The following is an 18,248-nucleotide window of genomic DNA, read 5'->3' as shown; positions in this document are numbered from 1 at the left end:
TAGTATACTTTTTTTTTAATACTGTTTATAGCAATTTTCCTACCAACTGCTAATTAAATAGTTTCTCTGAGAGCTAGGAATGTAGCTCAGTTGATAAACTGTTGCTTATGTATACATAGGCCAGGGTTCTATCCCTAGTACTGCAAAAACTGGGCATGGTGGTAAATACCTAAAGTTCTAACCTTAGGAATCAGAGGCAGGAGGATCAAGAGTTCAAGATCATCCTTAGTTATATAGAAGGGTTGTAGCCACCCTGGGTTGCATGATACCCATTCTCAAAAAATAGAAAGAAAAGAAAGAAGGATGCAGAGGCAGAAGAATCACAAGTAACCCTGGGTTACGTAGATATTTTTTAAAACAAACTACTAACCAGATAAATGATCACTTGCTGCAAAGTATTGAAGACAAGAGCTCAGATCCCAGCACCCAAGTAATCTAGGCAACTGATAAATGCCTGTAACTCCAGCTCCAGGGACTCAGCTGTCTCTTTTGACTTCTACACTGCACAGCCCACTCCACATGCATGAATACATATATTCACATATACTCAACTAGGAAAATATTTCAAGGACTTATTTCTTGTCTTTCAATAGAATTTTATTTTAAACTTAGCCCCTTTAACCTTACTAAAAGTATTACTATCCCTTAAAGTTACTGAGTCTCAATATTCTAAATTTGATATTCCTATCTTTGGTATGTTACAATTTAATGGAATTCTTCAAAGCAGAAAGCACGTATCATTGATAACCTGCTTGGTTTACTTTGCCTTTTCCAGGTACTTAAAAAGGTTTAAAGTGATGAAAATCAAAGTTCTAAGAAGCTGGTGTCGGCAAATCCTTAAAGGACTTCAGTTTCTCCACACACGAACTCCACCAATTATTCACCGGGACCTTAAATGTGACAACATCTTTATCACTGGCCCTACAGGCTCAGTCAAGATTGGAGACCTTGGTCTGGCAACTCTAAAGCGGGCTTCTTTTGCCAAGAGTGTGATAGGTATGTTTCCAGTGTGCTTTGGAGCCAGTCTGGCTTTTTGACATAGCTTTTCTTTAGAAACCTGATCCTATCATATCTTTTCTGACACCAAATAAGCTTTCAGAAATCTATATCGTGAACCTAATGACCAAGTCTACTTAAATATGAAATGAAGGATTTTTAATATTTAAGCTAAAATCATTTTGAAGACTATTGATATTTTATAAAGTTACATGGAGGAAAGTAAGGTGAACTTCATTGCTAGAATCTCTTGTTACAATTTTATTGAGTCATTCTGTTAATACAAATGTCTTATATTCATATTTATACAATAGAAACAATGTGTTGATTTTTTTCATAAAATAAATGGAATTTATATGTAGTTTAATTTCAGAAATGTCTGTTGGTTATATCTTCCAAGAAAACTTGATTTGAAAATAGGAATGTATTGGGGTGTACTGTGGAAAGCTGCTCTCATTAACTTTCCTTTACTCTCACCTTTAAGATATATCAAAATCAGGTTTCTCAGCCTTAGTACACTGGATAGCTGGGTCTTGACAGTTTTTGTATAGAGTTTTCTTGTATACTATAGAATTATTTCATAGCATATCTGAGTTCTACTACAAGATATTTGTAACATACATTGTTAACTCCTAATTGTTACAACCAAAACTGTTTCCAGACATTGCTATAAGGAGATCAAAATTACCCTTATTTAGGAATCAGTAATTAGTCTTAAAGAAGAGTGGCCTTTCAGACTTTTTAATTGTATGTTAGAGTCATAGTTGGAAAAAAAATAATGATTGTTTTGATAAGGTTTAGCTCTCTGAAATTTAAAATTTTTCAGTTCACATTCTATTCTGCTCTCCCATAGGCTATGACATTAAAAGCCCATTCATTATTAGGTAGGCCAGAATCCTAAGTACCATAAGAATAGTGTGGCACACTAAGAATTTGCTTTTTTTTTTTTTTTTTTTTTTTTTTTTTAAACTTAAAGAACAAAACAAAACCAGTGTTCTCACTGGAATATTATGAAGTTAGGATTTTGAATGCAGTTTACATTTTCACACAGTATATTAACTATATATGTATGTATGTATGAAGGTGAATTGCCTTTTTGTTTTCTTTATAGGAAGCATTTGATTGTCTTTGGCATCTTTAAAGTGCTGGCCCCAACAGAGTTATTTCCTCTATTTATTAAATCATAATGTGCATACTTGTTTTGGAATTTGAAGTTAAAGATTCTGAAATCATTGTAAAATCTAATCTTGTAAGACCATACATATACATACTATGTTCACAAACCAGTCTTTATTTGAGTTCTATATTTGTATGTGTATGTACATTTGTTTTTCATCTGTAGGATGCCCCTTACTATATTTCCTGTATCTGCATTAGGCTTATCTGTATACTGTAGGTTGGATGGTAAGTATGTGATGAAAAGGCTCTGGTGAGTGACCTTTGCAGATAATTACATTTTATTGTCTTTAAAAACATAGTAAATACAGAGGACTTTTTGTTTTTTCCTGTAAGTCTTCCTTAATGGCAAGAGGCTAGTTGTAAATACTCATCTAACAACTGCCATATGGTAGAGGACAGACAAGTATTTGATCTTTTTATTGTTACTATCTTATAGTATTCATTTTGTTCTCTGCTAGTTTTTTTTTTCTTTTATTACCTTTCCTTCTATTTGTTTCATTATGAACAACACTAATATATTTCTTAGCCAAAGTTCTATGTTAGAAGTGGGAGCATAATTTCAATTGTATAAATGGTCATGTACCTGATTGTTCATCATGTTTGAAAAACCTTACAGTGGAAGATTTTCAATAGGATATTTGATGGAACAGACTAAGGTTTTCATCCTCTTTTCCCTTTTTCTTTTTCATCCCCCCCCCCACCCCCCAATAGGTCAACCTCTTTGCTTCTTGAAACCTCTGGTAGGTAACAGCTACAGCTACTGTCCATTTGAGTCTGAATCATTGTTTTAATTTAAGGTACTCCAGAGTTCATGGCTCCTGAGATGTATGAGGAGAAATATGATGAATCTGTTGATGTTTATGCTTTTGGGATGTGCATGCTTGAGATGGCTACATCTGAATATCCATACTCAGAGTGCCAAAATGCTGCGCAGATCTACCGTCGAGTGACTAGTGTAAGTCCTTGCCTAATTGTTGGTAACATTACATCGTATCTAATAAAATAAAGCTGAATAACATCTACATGTGCAAAAGGGAACAATAATGGAAAGCCTAAGCTGTTAGGATGGGAATTTGCTGAGTTAGATGGCAGTGGACAGTGAGAGCAAAGGCAAACTATCAGTTTCTTCGCACTTCCTTGCAGTCATTTAAACTTTTATCATGAGGTGTAATTTATTTGAAATTGTATTCTAATATCTCCTAATAGTTCATCTTCATTATGATACATGATTTTGTATTGCTATTTTATTGCTTAAAAGTTGGTTTCAATTATAGACTTCTCAAAGCATCAAGAAGATAGATATAGGTTAATGTTATGGCAGTGAGACTATGATAGATAATTGATACGGAAGTATCCAAGATCCAGTGCGATCTTGAGTATAAAGAGAAAGGGGTATTTTAGTTTTAAGGTTTTTTTTTTTTTTGTTTGTTTTGTTTTTTGTTTTTCTTTCTGAGAGAATGTTAGATATTGTGATGGGTTCAGGAGACAAAATAGCAGGTTCACTTTCCTATTGTAGTTATTGCTGTCTTTCTCTGTGTGTCTCTTTCTCTCTTGTTTTTTGAGACAGCGTTTCTCTGTGTAACCACTGTGGCTGTCTTGGAACTCATTCTATATAGACAAGGCTGGCCTCCAACTCATATAGATTCACCTGTCTCTGCCTCCTGATTTCTGTGATTAAAGTTATACATCACTACCATTCAGCACTTTGGTAGTCTGTAGAAGTCATTTGCAATGAATTTTCTTTGCAAATTTGCTGTTCTGATTTTTTGTGCTGATTATTTTTTATTAGAATTTTATTAAATCTTTGAGAGTTTTATTGATTTATATTTTATATATGTATGTCTATAAATATTTATATATGTATACACCACATCAAGAGTCTTAATTAGGAAAATATTTTTGCATAATAAAAACATGAGTTATGTTTTATATCTATAGACCTTCCTGGATAGTTTATATATAGGAAATAATAATGTATGGGTTTTTTGTTCCTAGCTTCTTTCAGTATGTTTTTAGGTTCATGAAGTATGTTCTCATTCCTGTTTTGTTTTTTTTTTGTTTGTTTGTTTGTTTGTTTTTTTTTTTTTTTTTTGAGGGTCATAATGTTCATAATGGAACCCCTCTGAGCTTTGTACATAGTAGGCAGGTAATTTACCACTTAGGTATATCTTTATACCTTTCATTACTTTTAAGAGGTAATGTTCCATTGTAGTTTGTTTAGCATTCATCTGTTTGTAGACATTTAATCTGTTTAGCCTTTTTGGGCATTGTGAATATATCTGCTGTGAATGTTCATGTACAAAGATTTTATTGGCCATCTGTTATTTAATTTCTCTTTTGGTCTTTATGTAGGAGTACCATTACTGGGTAGTATACTAACTCCCTCCTTTCTTCCACTCTACTCTTCTCCCCCCCCCCCCCCTTTGTATACTCCTGGCTTTAGGTAGAATAGGCTGACCTCAAACTCAGATCTGCCTGCCTCTGTCTTCTTGAGTGCTAGGATTAAGGGCATAAGCCACCACTGCCAAGCTCATTTGAGAAAGTTCTACTCATTTTATATTGATGCCAGCACTTGTTACTATCTAGCCTTTAAAGATATTCCACTGTGATTGCTAGTCAGTCCCCCCCCATGTATTAATTCTGAGTTTGACCTGTTATTTTTCTAAGATCTTGAAATTTTAGAAAAGATTACAGTTTATCTTTGGGCTGTTTATTAGGGAAGGGGTTAGGGAACAGGAGGCCAGAGGTCCATCTAGGGTACTGTTCTTCAAGTGCCATCCATTGTGTTTTTAAGATGGGGTTACTCACTGACGTGGAACTTGCCAAGTAGGCCAGATTAACTGGTCAGCAAATACCAAGGATCTGCCTATCTTCTCAGGACCACAATTATAATGACACACTATTTATTATGCCCATACTCTCAATGTATCTTCATTTATGTATTTATTTATTTTGAGTTTAAGACAGATTGGATGGCTTGGAGCTCACTATGTAGACCAGGGTGACCTCAAACTCAAAGAGAGCCACCTACCTCTGCCTTCTGAGTGCTGGGATCTGCTTTGTTTGTTATTATGTGGTGGCCTTTATCCTTTTCTAATTTGAAGCCTCATTTGTTATTTAGGAGTTTACTCCTGTTTGCTATCATAGTCTGTTTGGAAGTAAGATTTTTCTGTTCCTTGGCTTAGGATCTTTGTCAGTTTTGGTGAGTTTTGTGTTTAAATCTACAATCAGAAAGTTAAACCTTTACATTTAGGGTTATTATTGAAAGGTATGTTCTTATTTCTTCTTGCACCTTAGATGTTGCTGAGAATTTCTGGAGTGTTTGCTTAGTGGTCATGTATTAATTTATCATAGAAATTCATTCTTCATCCTTCATTTAAAAAAAAAAGCCTTTAGAGTACATGTAGGGAGTTAGTTTTTGTTAACTTGACACAATTCTAGACATATCTGAGAAAGGGAATCTCTGTTGAGGAATTGCCTCCATTGGATTAGTCTATGGGAAAGTTTGTGGGGTCACTCTCTTAATTAATGATTGATTTGAGCACATTATAGGTGGTGTGATGTTACCCCAGGAAGTTGGTTGTGAGTTGTGAAAGAAAGCATGCTCAGGAAGCTATTGAGAGAAAGCCAATAAGTAAGTGTTTCTCCATGGTCTCTACTTCAGTTCCTGTCTCAATCCTGCCCTGATTTGATGTTGGGTTGTAATGTGAAAATGTAAGCCAAGCAAACTCTTTCCCCACTCACCAAGTTGATTTTGATCAGTGTTTATCACAGTAGTAGAGAAGCAAACTATAACATTATGCCTGTGTGAGTGTGGTTACACATGTACCAAGGTGTATATGTGGAGGACAGAAGACAACTTTTGGAAGTTGATGCTCTCCTTCCATGGGTTCCAGGGTTCAAACCTTAGGTCATTGGGCTTGAATAGCAAACACTTTCACTTGCTGGCCCAATTTCTCCTTCATTTGAATTATTTTTCTATTTTTCTGTGTGTTGTGAGAGAGAGAGGGAGGGAGGGGGAAAGTGTGTAGGTGGGCGAAAGGTCAGCATCTAGTGTCAGCAATAGAGGAAGCTCTATTGTTTTCCATTTCATTGGGTTTTTAAAAAAGATTCATTTTTATTTGTGTGCACGTGTGTCTGTGTGTATACTATGCACATACATGTTGTGGCCAGAAGGTGTCAGATCCCCTGAAGCTGGAATTAGAAGCAGTTTTGAACTGTGTGATAACAGTGCTGAGACCTGAACCCAAGTCTTCTGGAAGAGCAGTAAGTGCTCTTAATTGCTGTGACATCTCTCCAGCTTTAACATATGTTAATTTTTGGAGGGACGGGGAGGAGCAAGTTCGGTGATACTTGACTGGCCAGCAAACCCTACAAATGTGCCGGTCTCCACTCTTCTCCCTAACCTGCCCCCCTCTCCCAACACATGCGCGCACGCAAGCGCACGCACCCGCGTACACACACACACACACACACACACACACACACACACACACACACACACACACACACGGTACAGCCTTTTCTATGGATTCTGGAGCTCCAAACTCTGTTCTCATTCTTGAACAACATTTGCCAACTGAACCATCTCTATAGTCCTTTCCTTCAGTTTTAAAAGATAACTTTGGTGGATGTAGTACTCTTGACTGGCAATTATTTAAACATCAATCCATACTCGCTTGGCTTTTATGATTTCTAGTGAGCAGTCTGAAAATATTATGATAGATTTGACTTTATAAATAACCTGTACTCCCTCCCTTGAAGCTTTCAAATATCTTTTGTTCTAAATTCTTTAAAATTGTTTAAAAATCATTTTTATGTATGGTTCTTTTGTTTGTATATATTTGTGTGCCACATGTGTACAGGTCCTTGAGTCCAACAGAGGGTTCATATCCTTTGGGACTGGAGTTAGACAATTGTGAGCTGCTGTGTGGGTGCTGGGAATTGAGCCTGGAACTTCTGGAAGAGCAGGAGAGTAGCCAGTGCTCTTCAACCACTGAGCCATCTCTTCTTTTAAACTCTTGATAGTTTAACTGTAATAAATTATGTTGAGGTTCTTTTCTGGTGATGTCTGTTTAAGATTTTACTTGGATGTCCATCCTCAGTGGATTTAGGAACAATTTTATCGACTAAGTTTACTGTGGTGGTTGGAATGAGAATGGTTACCACTAGGTGGTGCTGTTTAGGAGGAATTGGAGGTGTGGATGGTCTTGTTGAAGGAGGCATGTCATTTTGGACAAACTTGTGCCATTCCCAGAGTGTTCTTTCTATTTGTGAATCTGAATGTGAGCTCTCAGCTGCTATTCCAGGACCATGTCTGCCTGCTGCCTTGTTCCCACCATGGTGATGGTGATGAACTCCTATCTTCCTGGAAACTGTACACTCCAAATAAACCCTTCTATTAAGTTATCTTGGTTATGGTGCTTTATCACAGCAGTAGAAAAGTAACTTAAGATGTTTACTGTGACTTTAATCTCAGTTCATAAGCATGTCACAGATTTATTATTTTGGTCTCTTTATCCTGTATTAGATATCTTGAATCTTGTAGTTATAGGATGTTTTTTCTTTATTGCTGTCTGAATGTAATAATTCTTTAATCTTGCCTTTAATTACTAATATTCTTTGTTCCACCAGCTTAGTCTTGTTTTTATTGAGTTACTGTTTTTTATTTATTTTGTTTTATATTTACTTATGGTGAATATGTGTGTGCCTAAGTATACTCACTCAAACAGGTGTCTTTCACAGATCAGGTGAGGTCAGAAGACAGATTGTACATGTAAGTTCTTTCCTATTCCATGGGTCCCAGGGATTTAAACTCATGTTCTCAGACTTAGCCTAAGGCATCTTTCATCCTCTGAGCCAACTTGCTGGCCTCTTTGTTGATTTCTGTTTTCAAGACAGTGCTTCTCTATATAATTCTGGTTGTCCTAGAACCTCTCTGTAGACCAGGCTGGCCTCAAATCACAGAAATCCACCTGCCTCTGCCTCCAGAGCACTGGGATCAAAGGTGTGCGCCACCATGGCCAAGCACTTAATTTTTTAACTGCAGTTTTGGAGCTGTTCATTTTCAAAACATCTGGTAGTTTGTTTTGTTTTCCCCACATTTTTTTTTGCTTAGTTTATAGCCCATAGTTGCTGAATTTTTTTCCAAGTCTTGAGTTGATTTACTTTTTTTTTTTAATCATGTTTGAGATCTTTTTCAAATTAAAACTAGACTTTAGAATTTTTGTCTAGAATTTCAACCATTTCATCTTAAGAGGAATCATGTTGCTTTGATCTTTTATATTTTATTTCAGTGTGATGTTTTGCATTTACTAGGATGGTCATCTCATTTTTTTAGGAGCCTTCTCTTACTTAACTTAACGGCTTTTCAGAAAAGAGAAATTAAAATGCCATAACATAAATGCCAAGAAAATTAATAAATATGATTAAGGTAACCCCAAAACTGATGTGTGTCACCAATGATCATAGAAAAGAAATGATGAAAAATGTAAATTGATCATAAAATTGAAAATAAAAAGTAAAATTAATAAAAGAATGAAAAAAAGAATAGAGAAACAGTATGAGGAAAGAACAAGAGATAAATCAGTTACAAAATAAGGAAAATTGTTTAAAAGATAATAGAAATTTAAAAATAAAAAGGGAATGATGAGGTGGCTAAATGGGTAAAAAACATTCTCACTGCAAGAGGTGGAGGTAGCCAGATTCCAGAGCTCACCTAAACAAAAGAACAAGCTTCTAGGTCAGTAAGGGACCTTGTCTCAGTTCAATAAGGTTGAAGGTGATAAAGACTCCCTCTGTTGTGCCTCCACATGTATGTGTATGGGCATGCACACCTGCATACTTAAAAGAATGCATCATGTACACCACACATACATACAAACCAAAAGTAAAAATATTATAAAACACAGTATAAAAGAAGAACATTAAGTTTTTTTGGGGGGGAGGCTGGTGGGAGACCTTCTAGTATTGAAATCAGTCAGAAAGGAGATAGTGGGTTATATCTGGAATTTGTTGAAATTCTTTACTATCCCCCTTGTATATAGGTTGGTGCTTAAAGTAGGTTAGGGCTAGTGTTTTGCCACGTTTTGAAATGGCATCTCTCGTAATACAGATTATGATAATCTTGAAATTTTGATATTCCTGCCTCCACCTCCTCTTGAGTGCTAGAATTATGCAATGATCATATGCCACCATACCCAGTTTATGCAGTATTGAGGATTGAATCTGAGGCTTTATGCCCACTGAGCAAGCAAACTAGGAAGTTATTTACGTCTCTTGGTCTCTCAATTATTTCATTGTTTTGCTTGTAGCAATTGTCCCACCACTGTTTATGCCTTTAAGTGGTTTTGGCACCTCTACCAAATCAGCTGACACCCCCCACCCTCGACACATGAGAATTCATCAAAATACAACTCATTGGTTTTTTTGAAGCAGGGTTTCTTTGTGTAGCACTGGCTATCCTGAAACTCACTCTGTAGACTAGGCTAGTGTTTAAGAGATCTTCCTGCCTCTGCCTTCTGAGTGTCAGGGATTAAAGATGTGGGTCATCACCTCCCAGGTAAATATTTTTGTAAGATTTATTTTTATTTTATATGTATGGGCATTTTATTAGCATGTAGAGGGCATTGGGTCTCCTCGAACCTGGAGTTAGAGACAAATCTTGTGGGTGATGGGGATTGAAACCTGGTCCTCTGGAGTAGACAGTGCTCTTAACCACTGAGCCCTCTTTCCAGCCCCCAAACCCAACTCTTTTATTTTATTGATTATATGTCTTGATTGTTATATAGGTGAATTAAATAATTTATCACATAGTACATCATACTTCACCAAATGTGTGTATTATGATTGGTTTTTAAACTGACCTTTCAGAGAGGTTTGGGGACTTTAACACAATGACAGTTATCTTTGTAAGAACTTTAGTATCTGTGATACCCCATGTGATGACAGAAAAAGAGATTGCTATGCTTGCTGTGGCTACAAGCCAAGGAACACTAAGGCCAAATCATTGTATGCTAGGAAGATAAAAAGGATTTCCTCCACATATTCTAGAAGGCATTTGATCATGCTGAAACTGAAGGTTTGAACTGCTAGCTTCTAGAATCTTGAGAAAATAAATGTCTCATTCAGTTTTTGTTGCTTTGTTGTGGCATTCCACTGAAACCAAACTGTAATATTTATACATTATAAAACAATTTTAAATTTATTTTGCTGAATTTAACCTTTGTAATGATCCTGTTTCCAAATACGATCATTGTTACTAGTTACTTCTTTTGCTGTGGCAAAAAAGTACTGAATAAAAACAACTTAAGGGAGAAAAGGTTTATTTTGGCTCACAGTTCAAGAATACAGTCCATCATGGTAGGGTTTTTAAAGCAGTTGTTCATATTACATCTTTAGCCAAGAAGCAAAGATAGATGAATGCTGGTGCTAACTAGCTTTCTCCTTTGTATACAGGAGTGCATCCCAGGTAGTGGTATCACCCCTATTTAGAGTAGGCCTTCCCAGTCCAGTTCACCTAATCAGTACAGCTCTTCCAATATATTTTCAGAGGTTTGTTTCCAAAATTATTATAGATCCTGTCAAGTTGACAGTGTAAACTGTCATATCACAACCTGCAAGTGATTGTTGCCGAGAAACTATGGAATTCAACAAAACCAACGGACTTCAGGCAATGCTGCAAGAGTACCTACACTGGTATTCAGGTAGCTCAGAATGAGCTCAAAGAGGGATAAAGAACAATGAGCATTTCTCATTACTATATGCTTAGGATAATGCCTTTGAGTGTGCTAAGCTGCATTTCCCAGGAACAGGGAGGGCATTTCTTGCCTGCTGCAGGCAGAGGCATTTCTCCCAGGAAAGTAAACATAATAAAGACCTATGGGAACAGAGTTCACACAGCTGGATAGTGTAGGAAAATCTGCTGATACCAGCTATTTCATCACAAGTCTTTTCTCCTTGTTTGTATATGTTCACAGCCATACCTTAATGCAAAATGCATTCAGTCCAATTTCAAAAGTCCCTAGTCTTTAACAGTTCCAATGCTGTTTAAAAGCCCAACTCTTAACAAGACTCAAGCTCCTTACATTATCAAAATTGAGGAGCTGGGGCCTTGCTTAGCAAATAACGATACCTATCAGCAAGCCTGAGGATTTTGTGTTCAAGTCCCCAAAACCCATTTGGTGGAATGAGAGAACCGACTTTAGCAAGTTATCCTCTGACCTCTATGAGCATGTTATACCATTTGCATACACACACACATATTTGCACACAAAATATAAACATTGTTTATTACAAGGGGTTGTGGGGGGGAGCCACTGAATAATTTCTCATTTAAAGAAAGATTATGGCATTGTAATCTAGTCTTTCAAGACCAGTATTTTTTATCCCCAGTCAAGGTAGTGATGATCCAAGGAATAGTGTTTTTGTTTTTTTAATTTTACTTTTTAATGTGTTTTGCCTGCATGTATGTTCATACACATGCACTTGTAGTATCCACAGACAGTAGAAGATTTCCTGGAACTGGAGTTAGCTTTCACCTTCACAGCTTCATGCAGTAACCTTTCAGGGTCCCTTTGTAGGAACTCAGACTCTGTCATGCACTGACTAGCCTCAGCAGCTTTCTGGAAATGTGGTTTAAGCCTCAATAACACCTTCAATCTTAAATCTTTCATTCTAGTGAAACCATTACTACATGGACTATGCTGCTATTAGGTTCTGGTGCCAGATCAGTATGGAGTCTAGCCCCTTTAGACCATAATTGTGCCAGCTTTCTGCCTGCTGACCTTGGAGAAACACTATTCTAGGCAATTACTTTCGAGGAGAAAATACCTCTTTATTTTGAGTTTAGCTTTTCTTCTCAAATTAGTTTACATTTTCACAAGCCTGGGAAGACACCAAGGTATTTCTAGGTCCTGTCAAGCTGACAGTTAGTTGGTATAAACTTCACAGTCACATTATATGATATGGAGATTAGAACCACAACATACAAATGCAATATGTCTTTGCATTTGCATTATTGATTCTACTGCAGTTATGTTTACTGATGTCCCGTCCCTTCCAAAGGATTTATAGTAGTTAGGGGTAAGGGCTTTAGGAGGCCCTACCTTCCCTGAATATCTTGATCTGTAGGCTGTTAATAGTCATTTTCTTCAGCATTATAACTACTGATGGGAGCTCATGCTCTTGTAGTAAATAGTCTTTCACCCAGATCCTTTTTAAGAAGCCAGAAACAGAGAGAAAGGGGGGAGGGGAGTGGGGCCATTGGTGGGATAGATATATAGGCCAACATTATACTAGAAATAAATTTAGGGTTGTAAAGGAAAAGATCACAACTCCAGTTGAAGTGTTTGGACAGAGCAAACTTTATGCTTGGTCATGAAAAGATCTATCAAACAGAGACAGTAAATTGCACTTGACTTTTATTCTAATTCAGGTGATGGCTTTGTCTTTATCTTAGTCTTAATTCAACTAGACAATATTAAAAGAATTGGCACACAGGAAATGAAGGGGGAAGGGTCATTGCTCCAAGCCATCAGATTCTTGGAGTGCAGCAAGGAAGGAGGCCTTTGTGTGAACAAAAGTTTAACTTGAGGAGTGGGTATTAAAATATTTACATAAAGTCTTACTAGGGTAGGAAAATAAAATGATTTGAACACAGGTTGTATATCTGACAAAAAAGACTCATAACTAATATTTCTTACATGGAGGACCCAGGTTCTTAACACCCACAGCATTTGAAATACAATTGTATTGACTTTCATTTTAGTAGTGACTTTTCTTATTGTAATGGCAGAGATTTTATTATTCACAAAGCCTAGAGCATTCACTACCTTGCTTTTAACAAAAAGAGTGAATAACTTAGTCTAAATATACCACTAGAATTTTGTTTTAAAAAATTTTACCCAAAGAGTTCTGTAAATAACCATAACTTAAAAAAAGAGATGGTTATGGTTTTTTTTTAATTAGAACATATTAGCCTATATATTTATAGGAAGATCTTTCCAGTTTTTTGAAAAACTGACCTTGAATGTTTAGTCCTCCTTAAGTCTGCCTGCTTATTGGAATCATAGGTATGTAAAATGATGCCCGGCTTGTACACATGGAACATGTGAAAGAAAATTATTATGTAATTTATTAATTCTGAAAATTTACAGATAGTGTTCTGGATTTGAACCATCATTTAATATCTTTCTCAATTGTAAACTTCATCTCAGTTGAGAATGAAATCCTCTTCTTAAATAAAACAAGACTTTTCTGTTAAGTTTAATGGAACGTAACAGACTATTAGAACTATTTCCTTTGTAATTATAGTGATCAGTCTGTTTTCAATTGTTGAACAAATTTTTAACATTGAGTAAATATGAATCCATGTAGAAGTTAAAATATATAGTTGGGTGGTTTCTGTTACATTCCTGGTGTAACCTTTCCTCCCTCCAGCCCTTCCCATTCACCCCTTGCTCTCTCTCAAATATCTGTGTGTGAATATATGGGTATATATTCATAGTCCTAAATACAACTGCTCAGTCCACATAATGCTACCTGTGTGCATATGGTCTCAGGACTGACTACTTGGTACTGGATAACCAACTGCAAGATGGGGTGGGATGAGGTGCTCTTCCCTGGGGAAGACTATTCTATTCTAGGAAGGTATTCTTATGAAGAAATGAACCAACAACCTAGTCTTCTTGGCACTCGCTTTTTATGTTTGTTTTTTAATTCTATATGCATGAGTGTCTTGCTCATATGTTTTTCTGGTCATCACATGCCTGCCTGGTGCCCTGGGAGGCCAGAAGGCTTCAGATCCCCTAGGGAGTAGGGATTGTTGTGAGCCACTATGTGGGAATTGGGAATCAAACTTGGGCCTCTGGAACAGCAGCATGTGCTCTTAATCACCCAGTCTTCTCTACAATCCGGTTGCTGGCATTTTTTGCCAGTACCATCCCAAGGATTAATGGAAGAAATTATATTAGTATTGCTACCTGTTCTGTGTTCCTTTGGTATTAACTATTTCCTCTTACTTTTAATACCTGTTCCTCTCAAGAACAAGTTCCTTTTTTTCCTAAGTATGCATGACTATTTTTCTATTTTTGCAGTTACTCAGCTGCTTAATAGTTACAGTACTGAACAAGATAGATGTTCTAGTTGTTGGTGTATTCCATTAAGACTTGGGTATATAGTTAAATTATTCCATCACTCATGATTTGGAAGAGCAAGTAAATGCTGTTATTTATCTGTTGCTTGTAATAAATGGTAAAATCCTAGGTGATCATTAAACAGTTGTATATCTGGAAAATATCAAGAGTTCTGATCTCAGAGATCTAGCTTAAATCAAATGTTATACTGAATTAACAAATATTATAGTGTCAATTGTGATATGAAGGCATTTTAACCTGTATAAGAGCTGATATGGCAATGGTAAATGGAAACTGGTTTAATGGTAAATGGAGACTGGTTTGATGGTTAGAAAAATAATAAACTGATAACACACAGTGTGCATCATACCTGTAATTCATTTAGATCTTTTCTTTTAATGTTAATAGGCCTCCCTAAGTATATCTAAAAAATAGTTTTAAATTACACACATACTTTAATTCCATCTTCTTTTTATTTGTCATGGCTTTTTAATCACAAACTGACTTTTTAAATTTGATGTCCTAATTTGAATACAAGTTGTATATATATTATATTTCAATGAGGCTATTTTTAACATGGCCATTGTTGCTTATATAATTAATGAAATTATTATATTGTCTAGATACTTGTTTCTTTAAACACAAGTGGTCTCTAGAAAAGTAACAAAAGACATAATTCTTTTGTTCTTCGTCTTATGAAGAATAGATTATCAGTTAAAAAATAAGACAGTATTTTCAAAATAATAGGCTTGACAGTACAAAAAGACTATTGATAATGCAACAATTTGCAAGTTGTAAGTACTCAGCCAATATTTGTGAAATAAATTACATGGAATACAGACTGTAAGGAATGATTAAGAAACAGCTTGGAGTTTGATCTACTTGAGTTCAGATCCCAGGAGTGTTTTCTAGCTGTGGACCTAGCTGAAAGGTTTCTTAATTCCTGAGTCTAAAGTATTGAGAAAGGCATATAAAACTCTGAAAAAAAAATCTAGTTGTATACTTGTCATTCATCACTTGTTAGATATTACCATTATTACTAGTATTACTGTGACTTGAGTAGTGGTGAAATCTATGCCTTTGATAGTGAAGATCCAAGTAAGGGTATTAATCCAGATATGGGACACTATGGTGGTAGGATCAAGAGTTTAAACTCTGCTTGAACTACAGAGTGAACTCAGAACTTTGTGAAACTCTTTTTCAAAGTAAAGATTTTAGAGGTGGATATGAGAATATAGCTCAGCAATAGAACCCTTATTTAGCATATACTTAGCCATAGGTTCAAACTTCAGTATGGAGGAAGAAAAGTTTTGTATGCTATTCAAAGAATTTAAGACTTTAGTACACCACAGCATCAATGTTTATATGAAGGATAGTGTATTTGAGGCTAGAGCAATACCTTGGCTCTCATGTATCCAGAGTAATAAGCCTTAGGGAATCATGAGGCAAGGTAATTTCCTTTAATAAAGCCAACTCAATTTGGTAGGGCATTTGAAGAGGCTTGTTTTCCAATGGAATTATATGGTATGTTCAAATACCTGTAAACTAATGGTTCATACCATCAAGAATCTGGCTGAATCCAGCCCTTTAACAACCAAGTTAAAAATAATGGGGATTTTTTAATTACTTTGTTTGTGTAATTTGACTTTGTCACTGATTCCATTAGCCTTTGGATTGCAAGGCTTGAACACCTTGTATGGAAAAAACAGAATTAAAGCCATTAGGGTAAAATTCCTTTTAGTTTTTATATAACATTACAGTTCACTATCTTCTACTGAAACTAGTGACACCAGTTCTTGATTAGTTTTTAAAGTTGAGAAAAATGTTGTATTTCTTCTAGCAGTTAGACTTTTTTTTGTGCTATGCTAGAAAGAAAAAATCCAGAATTAGCTGAAATCATTCTTTAATAAATTTTATGCTTTTAAATTTGGATTGTAAATGAAAAGATATCACAAGTTGTATCTTAACATTTTGTTTGACTTTCAGAGACATTCTGTTACTCTCCTTGATTCTAAATTTAAAAGTGACTGTTTGGGATGTCATCCTTCTTGGGGGAGATTTTTAAAAATGATTGTAAAATTCTTTAAAATTCCTCAGCAAATCCTTAATATCAGTCTTTAATACCTAGCACAGTAGACAGAATAAAAACTGGCAATGTATAAAGACTAATTTCGTAAGTACATGTCAGCAGCCCTGAATTTTCTGGTCTCTTGGTAATAACTCATGCTAGGTAGTAAGAGGGTAGAAACACTCCATAATTGCTGCTGCTGCTGCTGCTGCTGCTGCTGCTGTGTGTGTGTGTGTGTGTGTGTGTGTGTGTGTGTGTGTGTGTGTGTGTGTGTGTGTGTACTGCTATATATGGTGATTTAAGGTGAACTTTTTAAGAGTCATGAGACTTAAATGCCTAAAAAAGAAGGGAAGGGGGAATGTTTTGTCAGCAGAAATATCCATTAAGTATATAATGAATAAGCAATATGCTTGACTGGCCTTACTGGGGTGGGTGGGTATTATTATTGTTACTACTTATTATTGAGTCAGAGTTTGGGAAGATGCTTATTGAGGACAAAAGAGCATGTCCTTCACAGTAGAAGGAACATTATAGAAAAAGTACTATTTTTATTTATTTGGTTGGTTGGTTGGTTGGTTTTTCCAGATAGGTTTCTCTATGTGTCCATGTTTGGCCTCAAATTCAGAGATCTACCTGCCATGCTTCTCAAATGCTGGGGTTAAAGGCTTGCATCACCACAAACCCAACTGAAAAAGTATTAATGTAAACATATTTTAAGCCTTCACTGAAGAAGTAATCAATTTGACTTACTCTGGGGAAGTAAGGGTGGATAGAGGTGAAATAGAAAGCATGTAGTAGAAATGACATTGAATTTAACACTGGAATATTCAAATTCTAGATTTCACTATACATTAATTGGACCATTACTTAGTAGAACATAGAGTATGTCTTATTCTAGGTGCGCGAGTTAATGCATTATTAGCACTCATTGGACTGGGCATTCAGTAGTCAATCTTGAATTAATAACTTTTCATATGAATGTTTAAAAATATAAAAATGCAATGGATTGTGTTTATTCTGAGAAATTCAATAATAAATAAAAATTGAAGAAAATAGAACAACTCTACATTGATACATTGGCATGAATGGAGACTTTGCAGCCTCACCACCCAGATAAATGTCTGTGGCCCCTTTTGTTCATATACCTTTACAGTCAGCCCTCTGAGAAGTCTTTCCCAATTAAAAGAAGAGAATGAGAAGCACAGAAACATACATTGGTCATGACTTATTAAAAATTGTAACTATAAATTTCAAAAGTACTGATTTTAGATTTAGTTGGCAAAGACCACATTTAAAAGCAAATCAGGATGAGTTTAGCCTTCCAGATACACCAAACTGACAGAAAATTTTTTTACAAAATCTTATTGATATTTGAAAAACACTAAAGTATATGACTATAAAAAGCTACAATTCTTTAATAAAAGTTACATGCAAGTTATTGGTTGTGCTGTAGAATTTAAACAATGAAACAGTCATTTAGGAAAAGGGGAATGTATTCTAGGTACATTAAGTATAATAATGTTTTAAGAAGATATAAAATATAAGATAAAAATTACTATGACTAGCATATAATAACTACTACTGTCTGAGTTCTTGAAACAAATTTAAGTAGTTTGTTTATTTAAACAGGTGATAAACAGTTCTGCTGTTTGTCCCCTCTTAACTTCTCTAATAGCTTAACATTTCTGGCCATATAAAATGAGATGTTTTTATGCTGGTTCAGTTACTTCCCCAATTCACTGCTTTATTTCTTTTGCATTAAGAATTTAACCACCTAATTCTTATTACTAACATCCCATCTCTTTTAGGATGGACTCTATTTCTATTTCTTGAATGTAACTATATTATTATAGATATTATTGGAAACTACT

General features: G+C 35.5%; 1 protein-coding gene across 21 annotated transcripts in view; it reads left to right on the top strand.

Annotated features, from left to right (window-relative positions):
- The window catches only part of Wnk1 (WNK lysine deficient protein kinase 1), a 124,688-nt gene that overhangs the window by 43,971 nt on the left and 62,469 nt on the right, over positions 1 to 18,248 (top strand). For all 21 annotated transcript variants that reach the window (XM_051203848.1, XM_051203846.1, XM_051203844.1 and 18 more), the window contains exons 3-4: positions 776 to 996; positions 2,973 to 3,130. In XM_051203848.1, coding sequence (XP_051059805.1) covers positions 776 to 996; positions 2,973 to 3,130 — 379 coding nt within the window. The remainder of the gene's footprint in view (positions 1 to 775; positions 997 to 2,972; positions 3,131 to 18,248) is intronic.

This window comes from Phodopus roborovskii, unplaced genomic scaffold (genome assembly GCF_943737965.1).
Source record: "Phodopus roborovskii unplaced genomic scaffold, PHOROB, whole genome shotgun sequence".
NCBI lineage: Eukaryota > Metazoa > Chordata > Mammalia > Rodentia > Cricetidae > Phodopus > Phodopus roborovskii.
Note: the sequence above shows the minus strand (reverse complement) of the source record. Positions and strands in the feature narration are given on the sequence as shown.